This window comes from Pseudonaja textilis, chromosome 6 (assembly GCF_049901715.1).
Source record: "Pseudonaja textilis isolate UNSWEBS1 chromosome 6, rPseTex1.2, whole genome shotgun sequence".
Lineage (NCBI taxonomy): Eukaryota > Metazoa > Chordata > Lepidosauria > Squamata > Elapidae > Pseudonaja > Pseudonaja textilis.
Window position 1 is genome coordinate 8,517,543 of NC_141995.1, and position 13,692 is coordinate 8,531,234.

Consider the following 13,692-nt stretch of genomic DNA (forward strand, 5'->3'; position numbering starts at 1 on the left):
CCCAGATTTTAATTTTGCCCCCTGCTTCCTACCCTTCCAACAACACTACAAAACATGGTGTGCTTTTGGATTATTTAATAAACCGGCTCCTTTGCAGTTCATATACAATCACAGGCGATTTTTTTTTTTAAACTCCATTTTATACAAACATCTCCAAAAATAGTTGGGAGTGAAGTATGGTGGGAACTATTGCTCACTCTGCTAGTTAACATGCACGTATGAGAAGGAGGGAAATTTGTTAGTGCATACCTCCAGAGCACAAAATAAAAGTTAAAACAAAAATATGCCTTAAAATGATACAGTAGATGACTCGGGAGCACAAACTGGAGTGGGAATTATCTTGTTCCAGCCCTAGGGAAGCAAACAGGTGTCGGGGAATACTTTTCTTTTCGCTGCATCCAGGGCTGGGGCAAAGACCAATTCTCAAAAGGTTGTGCCCTTACAAAAACAAAACCGAAAGGGTTAATGTCCACAAAATTAAGTTTTGTCATGCTAGTTGACTTCCCAGTACTGTATCGTAATTGGCTTGCCATCCATGTGTGTGTGTGTGTACACATACATACATACATACACACACACACACACACGTACGTTTTCGTAAGTTTTCGTGGGTACTTACATGTATGGTATTCAGCTTTGTTCGGGTATTTTCCCACGTCATTATAGTTGTGCTTTTAAAGTTGTAGTAATGTTTCGGCAGAATCTCATCTGCCATCATCGTCTTCTGTTCGTCAGATGAACACAATACAGAAGCCTGATGATGGCAGATGACATTCTGCCGGAACGTTGCTACAACTTTAAAAGCACAACTATAATGACATGGAAAAATACCCGAACAAAGCTGAAATACACACACACACACACACACACACACGGCCATTGAACCCTTTTTTGAGGTATGTAAGAGAAAATATCTGCACTAATGTTGAGTGTGGGGAATGTGACCTTTAAAAGGAAAGAAACCTTCTCATGCTTCATAATTCAATTTTAGCCTTTTCGGGGTGGGGAGAAACGAGGTTAAAACAGAGCTGCTCTTGCAAACTGTTAGCTTGTGTGCGCAGTGTGTGAGATGCCTCCCCCCACACCCCCACCAAAGGGAGCCAACAGTGAGGGGGCAGTGATCTGTAAAAAACACATTGAAAGGCCAGATGGATCTATCAAAGCCCTCTTCCAGATTATAAGGAGAGCTCTGGTGTGCAGCTCTCATTTTGAGTTTTCTTACACGAGTGTTGTTTAGCTTCAACAAGGCTGAGCTGGAGATGAACCGAGCTGCACCTCTTGGGATTTGTTTAATGCATTGTGTGAATCCCAAAACTCTAGCTTGTTTCCCCTTGGAACCAGCCACAAAAAGAAACTCAAAACCAACAGGATTCCTGGATCACATACCACATCAAACAAACCACAGAGGATGCGTCTTGACATTTGTTGGCTGCAAGAACAGCCACCAAGAAAGTTAAGTGTTTTAAGCCGTAGGACGATTGGGCCTACGAAAGGAATATTGCTCTGATTAATATTTCTTTCCTTCTACTACGTAATGCAGCAAGTTGCAATTGATGGAGACCAATTCCTTTTGAAAGTGGATTGCGTTCTTCAGTAGTTTGTTCAGCGCCATTTCCATCCCGCTTACAAGCATGAGAAAACGGTTCGGAGCCCGATTTGATTTTCCCTTTTGCTGTTTCAGATACAGTTAGCCAAACAGAAAGGAGAGCAGGGAAGGAGATACCTTAAAAGCTACCGTCTGCAAGAAGCGATGGTTCCTTAGGATTTAAAATTAACTACTTGACTCTTTTTATTTTCCTTTTTCTTTCTTTCTTTTTTTTTTTAGCGTATTCGTGAGACAAATAGAGCTCCTTTAAAAATTTTCATTCACATAATGGAAATCTCATTTATTAAAAATATCACTTTTTTTTCAGATTAGAAATAGTAAAGTGCATGAAAAGTTTAAAATATAAGCTTAAGGAATCTTGTGTAGCAGCAAGCAGAAATACCCAAAAACATAAAAACCAATTTGCCATTGTTGCTGCTGTTGAAAAATTAACTGTAATTCTATCCACTAAGGCAGGAGTGGGTTGTGGACTTCAACTCCCAGAATTCCCGAGGCATGCTGGCTCAGGAATTCTGGGAGTTGAAGCCCATGAGTCATAAAAGGGGCGTCGTTTCCCCATTCTTGCACTTGGGACTTACTGCTAAATGTTTTTCTTCTGCTGATACGGCTAGGTGCAAGGGATCAAAATAGGCAAGATGGAAGATGCACCACCCTTCCAAGGACGTGCACCCACCACCTTCCTTGCTTAGTACCCCTTCTTTGTACTGGAACAGCCAAGCCCTAATATTTTGCTCAAGCCCATCACAACAGCAGTTGTCCTGAGTGGATAAAATCCTCATCTCTCATCTCTTAAAGAGATGGCATTAAAAGAATTGTTTTTTTTCCACCCTCCAGAAAAAAAAAAAAAAGAAAGTTTTTAAAATGGCCACCAGAAGCAAACATGCACGCGAGGATGCTTAAGGTTTCTTGAAGAAAGAAAAATAACAGCTGGGAACAAACAAGCAGGTTCCCTTTTAAAAACAAACAAACAAACCCAAATTGATAGAAGAAGAAGAAGAAGAGAAACAACAACGAAAATAGAATTAAAAACATGACATGGCTATTTGGCGACTAGGGTTCAGAAAAAAAAAGGGGTGGGGGAAATGCTGAGGGAATAGCTAGGTGAACATTATTCTCATTTTCGTATTGACACAAAAAATTGCATCGAGGAAAAAATTGCTTGTTCCACCTGAAAGAGGCTAAAACTAAACATCTACCTCCCACTTCACTTCTACTAACATTTCTTAACCTTAAAAGGGCAATGGAAGGGCTTTATAATTTACAAAATATTTTTTTTTTAAAGGATTGCGTTTGGGTCGGAATCTCTTTGTATATGGGTAGACATTTAGCAGAGGAATTCTCATCGCTGATTTTAAATGCAGGATTCAACAATTAATTGGATGTCCTCAATTATAGTGGGTTCCTTCTCGGTCATCTGCCTCGGTACTTGTGTTTCTCTGAATTTTGTAATTTGGGGTCTCCTTCAAGTAAAAAGACAGGTGCTATCTTACTTTTCGGGTAGAGAACGTGGCTTCAATCCAGAGGTTCAGGCTCATCCTTGCCTCTTAGTGCAACGGAGGTGATTCTGTGAATTTTAGACCGGAGCGTGCAAGCTTTTATAGTTCAGAAATGGAGGTGGTGCAGCAAGGCAGAACACCCTGGTGACTTAGTGCCGGATGAAATCAGGTATTCATGGAAAAGCTCTCTCCTGCATAGAGCCACTTTTTTTTTTTTTAATGGCAGGAAGACTAACATGTTGCAACTTTGCCAGCTCAATGGGAAGTGAACAAATTTGAACTCAGAATCAACATTAAAAACAGTTAAGTGCTATTTCCAATGATCTACAAATTCCCTACAGCAATGTTTCTTAACCTTGGAAATTTTAAGGTGTGTGGACATCAATTCTGGAAGTTAAAGTCTACACATCTTTAAATTCCCAAGGTTGAGAAACACTGCCCTACAGGGCCAATACAGGTTTCTAATCTAGAGGAATATTTTTTTAAAAAAACAACGAGTTATTTGGGAGCAGGGGGAAGGACTCATCTGCCTATGACTGATAAAAAATTGGGGGGCGGGGCAGAGGGGATACAAAACTTTTAGCTATGGATGTATACATGTAAGCAAATCCCTCCGTTCTGATTTGACCGTTAAGGCAGCTCTGTTAAAACATGTTAAAGCCCGCTGCCTTTTCTCGGTATATACTTTGTGTCTGTACCCTCAGAACAAAACCAAAAGGAAAAAAAAGAAAAAAAAACCAACCCCATTGAAAAAAGGGAACAAACAACAACTTTGGTTCCAGCCCTAGTGCCAAGTGGTACCAATATGCACCGAAAAGAAATGTGCAAAATTGTACTGTCAACACACACCGAAAAAAACAGAAAGGAGCATGAAGCAACAGCTATGAAAAAGGTTGGCCATACTTCACTCCTACAGACTTTGATTTACAACTGTACAAGTTCATAAACAAATGAACGGGGGTGGGGTGCCTGCCCTCCAGAAAGAGCAGCACTACCTCCTGCTTGGCAAATGGATGCCGTTGACGGGAGGCAGGAACAGAGGGTGGAGCTCAAGCTGAGTCAACAGGGAGAAGTGATCGGAAGGGATGTGAGGGTGCGGGCACCCCGTGATGTTGTTCTCAACCAGCCAGTGAGGATCCAAAGGCCCCAGGACACCAAGCACATTCATGTGAGTGTTGGAATAAAAAATATAGTCAATTACACCCTAGAGAGGGAGAGAGAGAGAGGGGGAGAAAGTATAAGTACAGACAGAAAACACAAACCTGACAATACATTACATTATGTCCCCCTCTAAAGAAAGAAGTCCCTTTTTAGCCCTTAAATATTAAGGCAGGTGAAACGGGTGGTTTGAGATTGACAATCTTGCTTATACTTCGATCAACCTATCTGGGAGGGATATAAACTCTCCACTGGCTTGGTTTAATACCCAGTGGTAATAAAATGATGGTTTATTGTTACAAGCAGTATAAATGATAACTGCATGAAACACGAAGGTCGCATTGGCATCTGTACAGTTAAGTCTTCAACTTATGATTCTAACTGAGCTCAGAATTATGGTTGTTTAAGTCATGGAGGTTTAAGTGTATGTGAATGAACCCAATTTTATGACCTCTTTTTTTGCAACAGTTGTTGAGTGAGCCTGTTTCCTTCAAAGGGCATTTTTTTAAGAATCTGGAATTAAATGCTGGAAACTGGCAGAAAACACCAAAGGTTTGTGGGATGCTGCAAATGGCTGTAAATACAAGCCGGCTGCCAAGCACCCAAAAATGTGATCACATGACTACGGTGTGTTTATGCAGCCATTGGAATTCTGGAACTGGGTTGTAAGCAGATCTGGGAGGATCTGTTGTATCTTTGAATGGGTTGTTAAGCAACTGTTTGTTTAACAAGGAAGCATGTGGTTGTCTCCTTTAGTTAAATTAGACCAGGGATCTCCAAACATGGCAACTTTTAAGACTTGTGGACTTCAACTCCTCAAATTCCTTGGCCAACCAGGATGACTGGAGACTAAAACATACAAAGAACGGTTGCAGGAACTGGGTGTGGCTAGTCTAGTGAAGAGAAAGAACAGGGGAGACATGATAGCATCTTCCAATATTTGAGGGGCTGCCACAGAGAGCAGGAAGGGGTCAAGCTATTTTCTAAAGCACCTGAAGGCCAGACAAGGAATAATGGATGTAAACTGAACAAGGAGAGATTTAACCTGGAAACAAGGAGAAACTTTCTGATAGTGAGAACAATCAATCAATGGAACAGCTTGCCCTCGGGAGTTGTGGGAGCTTCACCACTGGAGACTTTCAAGAAGAGATTGGGCTGCCATTTGTCAGGAATGGTGTAGGGTTTCCTGCTTGGGCGGGGGGTTGGACTAGATGACCTACAAGGTCCCTTCCAACTCTGATTATCTGTTAGGGAATTCTGGGAGTTGAAGTCCACAAGTCTTACAAGTTATCATGTTTGGAGGTCCCTGGGTCAGACTTTAAGCCAATCAGAGGCCTGCAGCATTCAGTCACTGGAGATTTAGGAGCCCAGCTCTACTCATCATGGGCTTAACGTGAAAAGAGAACTTGCAACAACCTTTCAAAACATCAGACTGAAAGTCCTGATCCAGAATTTACATCTCCTTTTAAATATGGTGGCAAATGTGGAACACCTATACAAATTTATGGGCAGTCATCCTTTTCCCACCTGGGAATTCACAAACCACCTTGGATGGCATGGTGCAGGTTTCACAGTTCTTTGGGGGCTCTTTCTTTTTTTTAACCACACCGCACTTACCTTGAAATCAAAAGTGTAATTAGTGTAAGGCATCAAGTTGTTTTCATAGGCGCTCTTGAGTTGGAAACCATGGGTGATTCTTCCTTCAGAAGCCCCATTTTTTCCATTGCCACTGAAGTTCATGAGACACTCATTGTAACGCAGCTCCTTGAAGTCTTTGTGGTTGTCGGCCACTATTCCATTGCTTAAGTATTCCACAACACCTGGTTTGAATAACCAACAGTTGAGAGACTGAATTGCACCATTAGCTCTTCAACGTTCGTTGCGCAACAGCACGAGAACGATTTCTTTTTTCCTTAGACAATTATAAACATTTACAAAAATTTATTATTCAGTAGTTAGAGCCACAATTGTTACTGAAGACCCACTAACTGGATTTATTGCACTGGAATCAGAAGGTTGCTTAATGTCCTACCACATTCTTGTTTATGGATAAAAATAACTGGTACACCAAATGAGAAATTATTAGTTTGACCAAGGACTTGTGCATATTGACTCAGGTCAGCCTACTCCAAAAATCTCTGCCAATATTAAAATACTAATCTATATAATCTGAGAAATATGCCGGACAAAGCATAACTTTGAGAAGGGAAGCCAGGCTGTTTCAAGAACACAGAGCAGAATTTAATTGGGAAGTTGCAATCCTGTGTTCACTGCACAGGAGAAAGTAAACTTCCAAAGAAATTTGGGTGTGCATCGCAATACTCAGAACATTTCAACATTTTCTCCACAGCTGACCTGGTTCAATTTAGGCTCCAATTACTCTTTTATTTATCTAATTGAAACCTCATTTTTCTACTTTGGCAAAAGCCGGAGTGGCTAATAATCATGCAATCATTCTGCATTTATTCTGGCCGAAATGCATTTTCTAGCATGCTCCTCTCTCCAAGAAAATTCAGACACTCTTATATACATATTCTAAGCATGTCCTTAATCAAAATATTGCAACAGCCTTATTAATTTATCAGATATTCTCTAGATATTAATTTTAATCTCAGAATCAATGCTTAGATCCATTTCTTTTACTCAAAACAATTGCATTCACTAATAAAACCCCATTTTCAAATTTAATCAACTTTAATCATGTAGAGGCACATTTTTAAAAACTTTGAGGTAAAGAAAAGTAGATGCCATTATTGCTTGATCTATTTTGTTCTTTGTTACCTAAAAGGCAGCTTCTGGGGCAAAAAAAAATCAAAGTAGGCATAAAATATATGATCTTTTAATTCCCGCTCACTTAAGTAACAATCATAATTAAACATAGTGTCTTAAATGCTGAAAATGGTTCTTCTAAGAATATTTTTAAGTTTTGCACAAAGATTAAAATTTTTCTTTAACTCCAAAGTCAAGGCAACTGCTTCCAAATTACCTGAATCAGGCAGTGAGTTGAGATCTGCACACAGCACCAGAGGAATGGAATTTGTGTCTGCCGTTGGGCTTCCAGGCCGACCAGAGGCTTTCTCAAGGATACTTTTAAGTTCGGAGACAAACATCATCGTCTGGACAAGCTTTACGTCCGAATATTCAGGGTCCCAATGCATATGAGCATTTGCTATTATAAGCAGCTGGCTGTCCATTGCATGAAGTGGTTTCATACCTAAGATCAAAGCACAGTTGTCAAAATTAAATCAATTCATCCCGAGATACGGAATTGCATTTGTGCGTCTTTTGTGCACTGTAACCTTTATGGGTTCAAGGTCTGCAATGAGTGTTACCTTCAGAGCTAGATGAGGCACTTACAAATCGGGTTGCGTTTGTAACACAATCTATTTCTCCCCTACTGCTTATTTTGACACAACACACCTACCTCCATGAACACAAAGTGGATACAGGCATGATATGATGCGCAGGGACATCATACTGGACCTGCCTTCCTCACTTGGTGGCATACGACCCACACCCAAAATCATCAGGTCCCCCAAAGAAATACATCCTCCTGGCCAGAAGCAGAGAGGGGGCCATCCTTTTGGCCTGTTTCTTGAGAGTTCCTTGGCTTCTCAGGTGCCGTTTTAGCAGCGGATTCACCAGGTGTCTTGGCATGGGCAGAGAAATAAGTCCTCTGCCTAGCGCTGATGAGAATGAAACCAAGTTGTGAGGCAGAAGAGGAGGAGGAGGAGGAAATGGTGACTGTGGGACAGCCAACTGCTGCTCTAATGTGCCCTAGCAGGGTCTGCCCTGTAACTCCAATTAACAATAATCATGGGCCCGCCTAGATTATCAGGAAGGTTAATACAGAACTGTTTCCCCATCTGAATTCTCCTGTCATTCCACATTAATGTTACAAAGGATATCGACCCACTTCTTCCAAGCCCAATTTAGAATTCTGAAAAGACATGGATAATGATTTCTCCTGCCTCCTGACTGTGATGAGCAGATCTTCTCCCCTGGAAGCAGCCTTAGCAAAGCCCTGGGTAAGGTCAATGTCCAACCTGCCACAGCTTCAACTTCTAAGTAAATAGGATCTTTGGCTCCATTTGTTAAGAAAGGTATAATTTTATTAAAGGCCAAGTATAAAGCAATAAGGCAAAGCCAGAACTGAGGATTTGCCTCCAAAATCACTAAGTTCTACTTTCCCATCTGTCTGCCTCTCGCTGCCCACCAACCAAGTTCCTGCAAGAAGTTTCCATAATGGTCGATCTGAGCCCAGGTTGGTGTGCGGCTCCCTCCTTCTTCCAGTTGGGTGACCTTGGAGCAGCTTGCCAAGGCGGCACGGTTCCTCCCCCGCCCCCCCCAGCATCCCCCCTCCCATTTCATGCTTTGTCAGCTTCACTTAAGCTAAGTAGGGCTGTTTGCTACATAAAGAGAGCCAGTTTGCTGTAGTTACTTAAGGCACTAGGTTAGAAACCGAGAGACCACGATGTCCAGTTCTGCCTTAGATGTGAAGCTATCTGGGTGAATGGACCAGTCCCCCCCCCTCCCTCCCCCCTTCTCCCCCCCACCTCTCTCCTAGAAGGAGAGATCAGTCACAAAGCACTTCTACAATCTTCCTATGAAAGTTGCAGGGACTTGTCCAAGCAGACATCGTGAATCAAGACTGATTCACAGGCAGAGCCCCGCCCGTCTCCAAATTACACAGCTGGTCATGTAATTTCCCGATTCTAGACTAGCCTCAAGACACAGAAGCCTAGAATGACTTTAGGCCAGTCACCCTCTCCCAGTCCACCAGGGTTGCTGTTACGATGGTGGCAGGAATGGTGGGGGTGGCGGGGATGGAGACCCACATGAAGCCAAACTCAAACGCTTAAGAGAAAAGCTAAGCTGTAAATATAACAAATAAAATCCAGCCTGCAAACCGTCCTCATTTGGGGGATGAAAACACCAAACACCAACCTGCCCCGAACAGTTCCTTGTGCACCTCTAACACCACCGCAACTCCGATGTTGTCCTTTGTCATAACTCGGTTCAGCATAGCTTCGGACCCTTCCGAGTTGGCCATCGCCACTTGGTTGAACTCAACCGTGTGCTTCTGCACCAGTGTGAACCTGGAACCAAAACCAACATCCCTGCATAAATCACCAATTGAAAAGAGAGGGAGAGAAAGAAACAAATCTATACTGACTCTTGTTTCTAAAGGGGAAAAGATAAAGAAAAGCACTGACTTCCCACTCCTCTTGGCGCAGTAGAATAAGAATAATTGTATAATAACATACCACCTCAACTTTTTACTTTTATATAATAATAAATTTCTATAACTACAAACCTAACAACATACCAAATCCTCTTCTATTTTCCCATTGTTTTCATTTTTCTTTGTGCTTCTTTATTTTACATTTTGGTAAAGATCTGGAAAAGGGGCTGTTATTTGTAAGAAATGGGAAAAAAATAAAATGACTACCAAGAATTCTAAGCGCCCCCCTTCAGCATTCTTTATATGGATGTGGTGATTTCAGAACTGCTGCATGTATGGCCAGAACAGATACTGATTTGGAAGGGAGCAAACAGGGCTGCTTTGCACACTCAAGCCGCAAATACGGAGGAATGAATCTCTTACTTTTCTGTTTTGAAGAATATTGCACAACCATCCACATGTTTTCGCTCCTGCTCCGACATGATTTTGGCACGTGACTTTGGAGAAAAAAATCCATCATATCCACGCTCTTTTAATGCTGGCAGAAAGAGGGTGAAGTATTGCTCAGTTTCTACTTCCTGGAAGTGAAGAAGGCAGGGTTACTGGTGCGCAAGAGAGAGCTGTGCAAAAAGAGCAGCCACTTTGGCTTCTACGTGCTTCCTACGCTGGAAGGTAGAGACTCTACAGAAAGGAATGTCTGTGGAGATTCTCAAGTCCTCCAGGACACGGTTGTCCCCAACATGGGTTGGGACAACCATGACAGTTAGAGATGAAGAAGCTTCTTGGATGAGAAGCGAAATGTCTTCAAGGGAAAACAAGGAAGTCCAGTTGCCTCTTGAAAAAAAAACACCTTTGGGACTACAGGACATCTGATGTTGCTCACAGCAACAAAGCAAAGAACCTCTGGAGGCAGATTCACTTATTGAATGCATGTTTCACTTAACAGCCATGTTAAAAATGGCCATAAAATCAAGTCCGGTCATGTGGTGACTCACTTAAATTCTGGTTCCCTCTGTAGCTGAGGACTGCCTATAACAGAATGTTACAAATGTGAATCTACCTCTCTTACTTCCTGTGTGTTAGCCTGAGATATTCACTGAAACCTATTTGATTGATGCCTCGGTAGTTATTTTCCCTCCTATCCTTCAGAGATATTTCCAAAACTCTCTGTAGAAGAAGGAACCCAACAAATGGGCCACCATGATGCTCCAAGGTTGCTTACAAGTGGTTAAGACACCAGGAGGACTGTGAGTTCTGGTCCCGACTTAGGTAACAGCACTCCGTGAGGTCATGCTGGCCACATGACCATGGAAACATCTTTGGACAGCCCTGGCTCAATGGCCCTTGAAATGAAGATCAGCACTGCCCCCTACAGTAGGCAACGACCAGCGCAGAGATCCCCACTACCGGACCTTGAGACAATTGGAACCGGGCCGTGGAAGTGGCAGGCGAGTGTGTGCGTGCATCCCCTCTTGCACAAGAAGTGGGCAAGCACATGCACGCGTGCTCCATTTGCACAAGCTCAAACGGAGCTGCGCACACGTGCTTGCCCACTACTCACACCGTCCCCTCTCCCCACCCACACCGATCCACAAAGGTGGAAAGATCGGGGAACTCTGGACTAGCAGAGTAAAATCTGCAGGGATTCCTTAGACAAGACGGGTAGACATCACCTCCCAGAATTTTCAGCCAGCATGAGCTGAAGTCCACACATCTTAAAGTTTGAAAAATATCCAGGGAAACAGTCTAGGCCAGGGGTGTCAAACTCAATTTAATTGAGGGCTGCATCAAGGTTGTGTTTAACCTTGGGGGGCGTGGCCGGCTCGTGTCGGGGCACCTGTGGTGGTCCGAGCACTCTGCCAGGGAAAACATGCTCCCGAGCTCCGTTTTCGGTTGCAACAGAACCCTCTGCCAGAGAAAGAGGAACTTGGGAGTGCTACCTGCAGCTCTCCCGAGCTCCATGTTCGCTGGCAGAGGCACTGCGGGCTGGTCCTTTGCTGTTGCCAGGGCAGCCCTGCGCACCAGATTCAGCCCCCAGGCCTTGAGTAGGACACCCCTGGTCTAGACCCACCCAAAATCAGTGTACTGTAATACTTAAGGTGATGGAGAACAACTGAATAGCACAGAACAGAATAACAGAGTTGGAAGGGACTTTGGAGGTCTTCTAGTCCAACCTCCTGCTCAAGCAGGAAACCTCATACCATTTCAGACAAATGGCCGAGGATACCCAGGTTCAAATCCCCCTTTAATCACAGCTGCCCCCTGGGTAAAGATGCTCTCCTCCTCTCTCAGCCCAACCTACCCTCACAAAAGTATGGTGGAGAACAGATTGAAGGAGTGGGAGGAAATGTACACTATCTTTCACTCTTGGAGGAAAGGCACGAAGTAATTCTGCCAAACAGGAATGCTGTCCCCTTCTTCCAAGAAAGAAAATTTTAAAACAATTTTATATTCGTAAACAGCTCTTCGGGTGTTTGTGAGTCAGACACTATATTAGAGCAGACCTAATTTAGTTATAATTACCTGAAGACTAATGATATCTGCATCCCAGTTCACAATTTCTTCCATGATTCCCTTTTTTCTATATTCCCAGTTTAAAGCCCAGGAAGGACAGTAGCCGTAAAGCTGTCGGGTAGCGTATTTATCACACAATACATTGTAGCACATGACAGTAAACGAAGCTGGAGAAAAGAAAGCCAATGATGAGAGCAGCGCTGAACAATGACATGCGTCAAGGAATTTTTTTGACAGAATACCTTATTCAGCGCTATGGATATCAACACAGTGACTTGAGAGCTGCCAGTTTTCAAAGAAAGCAAGAGTACCACGTTCTTTAAAATTTGTACATGTTAGTTTGGTGTGGCGGTTAAGGCACTGGGCTAGAAACTGAAGTATGGTGAGTTCCAGTCCCGCCTTAGGCATGAAAGCTGGCTGGATGACTTTTGGTTCAGTCATAGTCTCTGTCACCTCACAGGGTTGTTGTTGTGGGGAACATAAGAGAAAGGAGTATTAGGTATGTTAGCTTCCCTGAGTTATTTATAAAAATAATAAAGGGGAAATAAATAATAAAATGCAAATAGATTTTTGTTTTTGTATTGCGGTGCTTTCTAGAGTATTAATTCAATGCTGCACTAGGAACCAAAGGTGAACTGCTAAACACATTATAGGCTGGGGCCAACAGATAATCTCTAATTTCTTAATCCATAGCAATTATGCACTCCTTAGCAGCCTCCGCTGCACATCGTGCCACCTGGGTTAACTTCGGTTTCTTAAATCAGCTGCAATTGTCTTTAGGCCGTTCTAAAACCAAGCCGCTCACATTAGGGCTCAGTGCAAAACCAACCAGAGAACTTGAAGCTCAGTCAGTTTAGGTGGTCCTGGCTGCAACCGTTAGGCAAGGGCCTCGTGCTTCTCCTGCCTTGCCTGTGCTGGCTTCTGCTTTCAATAAACCCCCACACCTGCCTATCTGATCTTCATCTCTGCTCTTTGGCCATTCTATGCTCAGGTGTCCTGCATTCAGGTCCACAGCCATGTTGGGCGTGTCTCATTAGCAGTGGCGGGAACATGGCAAGGGTCAGTTGGGGTGGCAAAGCCCAGGGCATCAGATTGGAAGGTGACCTGAAGGGGCAGAAATAGTGGAGAAAAGCCAGGTGGAGAGAAGTGAAGCACACATTACAATCATTAAATGTGGATGGGCTACCAAGCACCCACAATTCTGGCTGTGGAGATGCTGCAACGGCCGTAACTTTGAGGCGTAAATACCAATTGTTCAGCACCCTTATAACTTCAAGCAGTTGCTGAATAAACGAGCATTCTCCGAGAACGACCTCAACTTGTTATTGATGAAGCTTTTTTCCTTCCCCTTCAGCTTGCGCTGTTGCAGCATAAACTCAAGAGGCATCATTTGGGTTTCCTGGAGTCCCATTAAGCTTAAGCTCTTCCTGACTGGCGCTATCATCTTTTAAATACTATTTCTGTATTTAGCTTTTTTTAAAAAAAAAATTTTTTTTTATTGATTTTACAATTAAAACAAACCAACAACACAAGACATAAATGAAAGTGAGAAAAAGAAGAAAGGGAGAAGAAAATAGAAAGAAAAAAATAGAAAACAATTAAAAACATTCCCATCTTCAACAGTTTGTAAGACCTCTTTTTTATCCTTATTTTATGGCATATACACACACCTAATCCTTACATATTTCTGTATTTAGCTTTTAACATAACGCTTAAATGGGGCATGGTCTAAG

The 13,692-nt window shown here is 42.8% G+C and overlaps 1 protein-coding gene across 1 annotated transcript in view; it reads right to left on the bottom strand.

Moving 5' to 3' along the window:
• Positions 1 to 1,859: 1,859 nt before the first annotated feature.
• CNOT6L (CCR4-NOT transcription complex subunit 6 like) overlaps positions 1,860 to 13,692 on the bottom strand; it is a 39,590-nt gene continuing 27,757 nt past the window's right edge. The window contains exons 7-12 of the mRNA XM_026717129.2: positions 11,969 to 12,126; positions 9,869 to 10,023; positions 9,208 to 9,359; positions 7,247 to 7,474; positions 5,878 to 6,080; positions 1,860 to 4,306 (exon numbers count right to left, since the gene is read on the bottom strand). Of these exons, the coding sequence (XP_026572914.1) occupies positions 4,094 to 4,306; positions 5,878 to 6,080; positions 7,247 to 7,474; positions 9,208 to 9,359; positions 9,869 to 10,023; positions 11,969 to 12,126 (1,109 nt within the window). The 3' untranslated portion in view covers positions 1,860 to 4,093. The remainder of the gene's footprint in view (positions 4,307 to 5,877; positions 6,081 to 7,246; positions 7,475 to 9,207; positions 9,360 to 9,868; positions 10,024 to 11,968; positions 12,127 to 13,692) is intronic.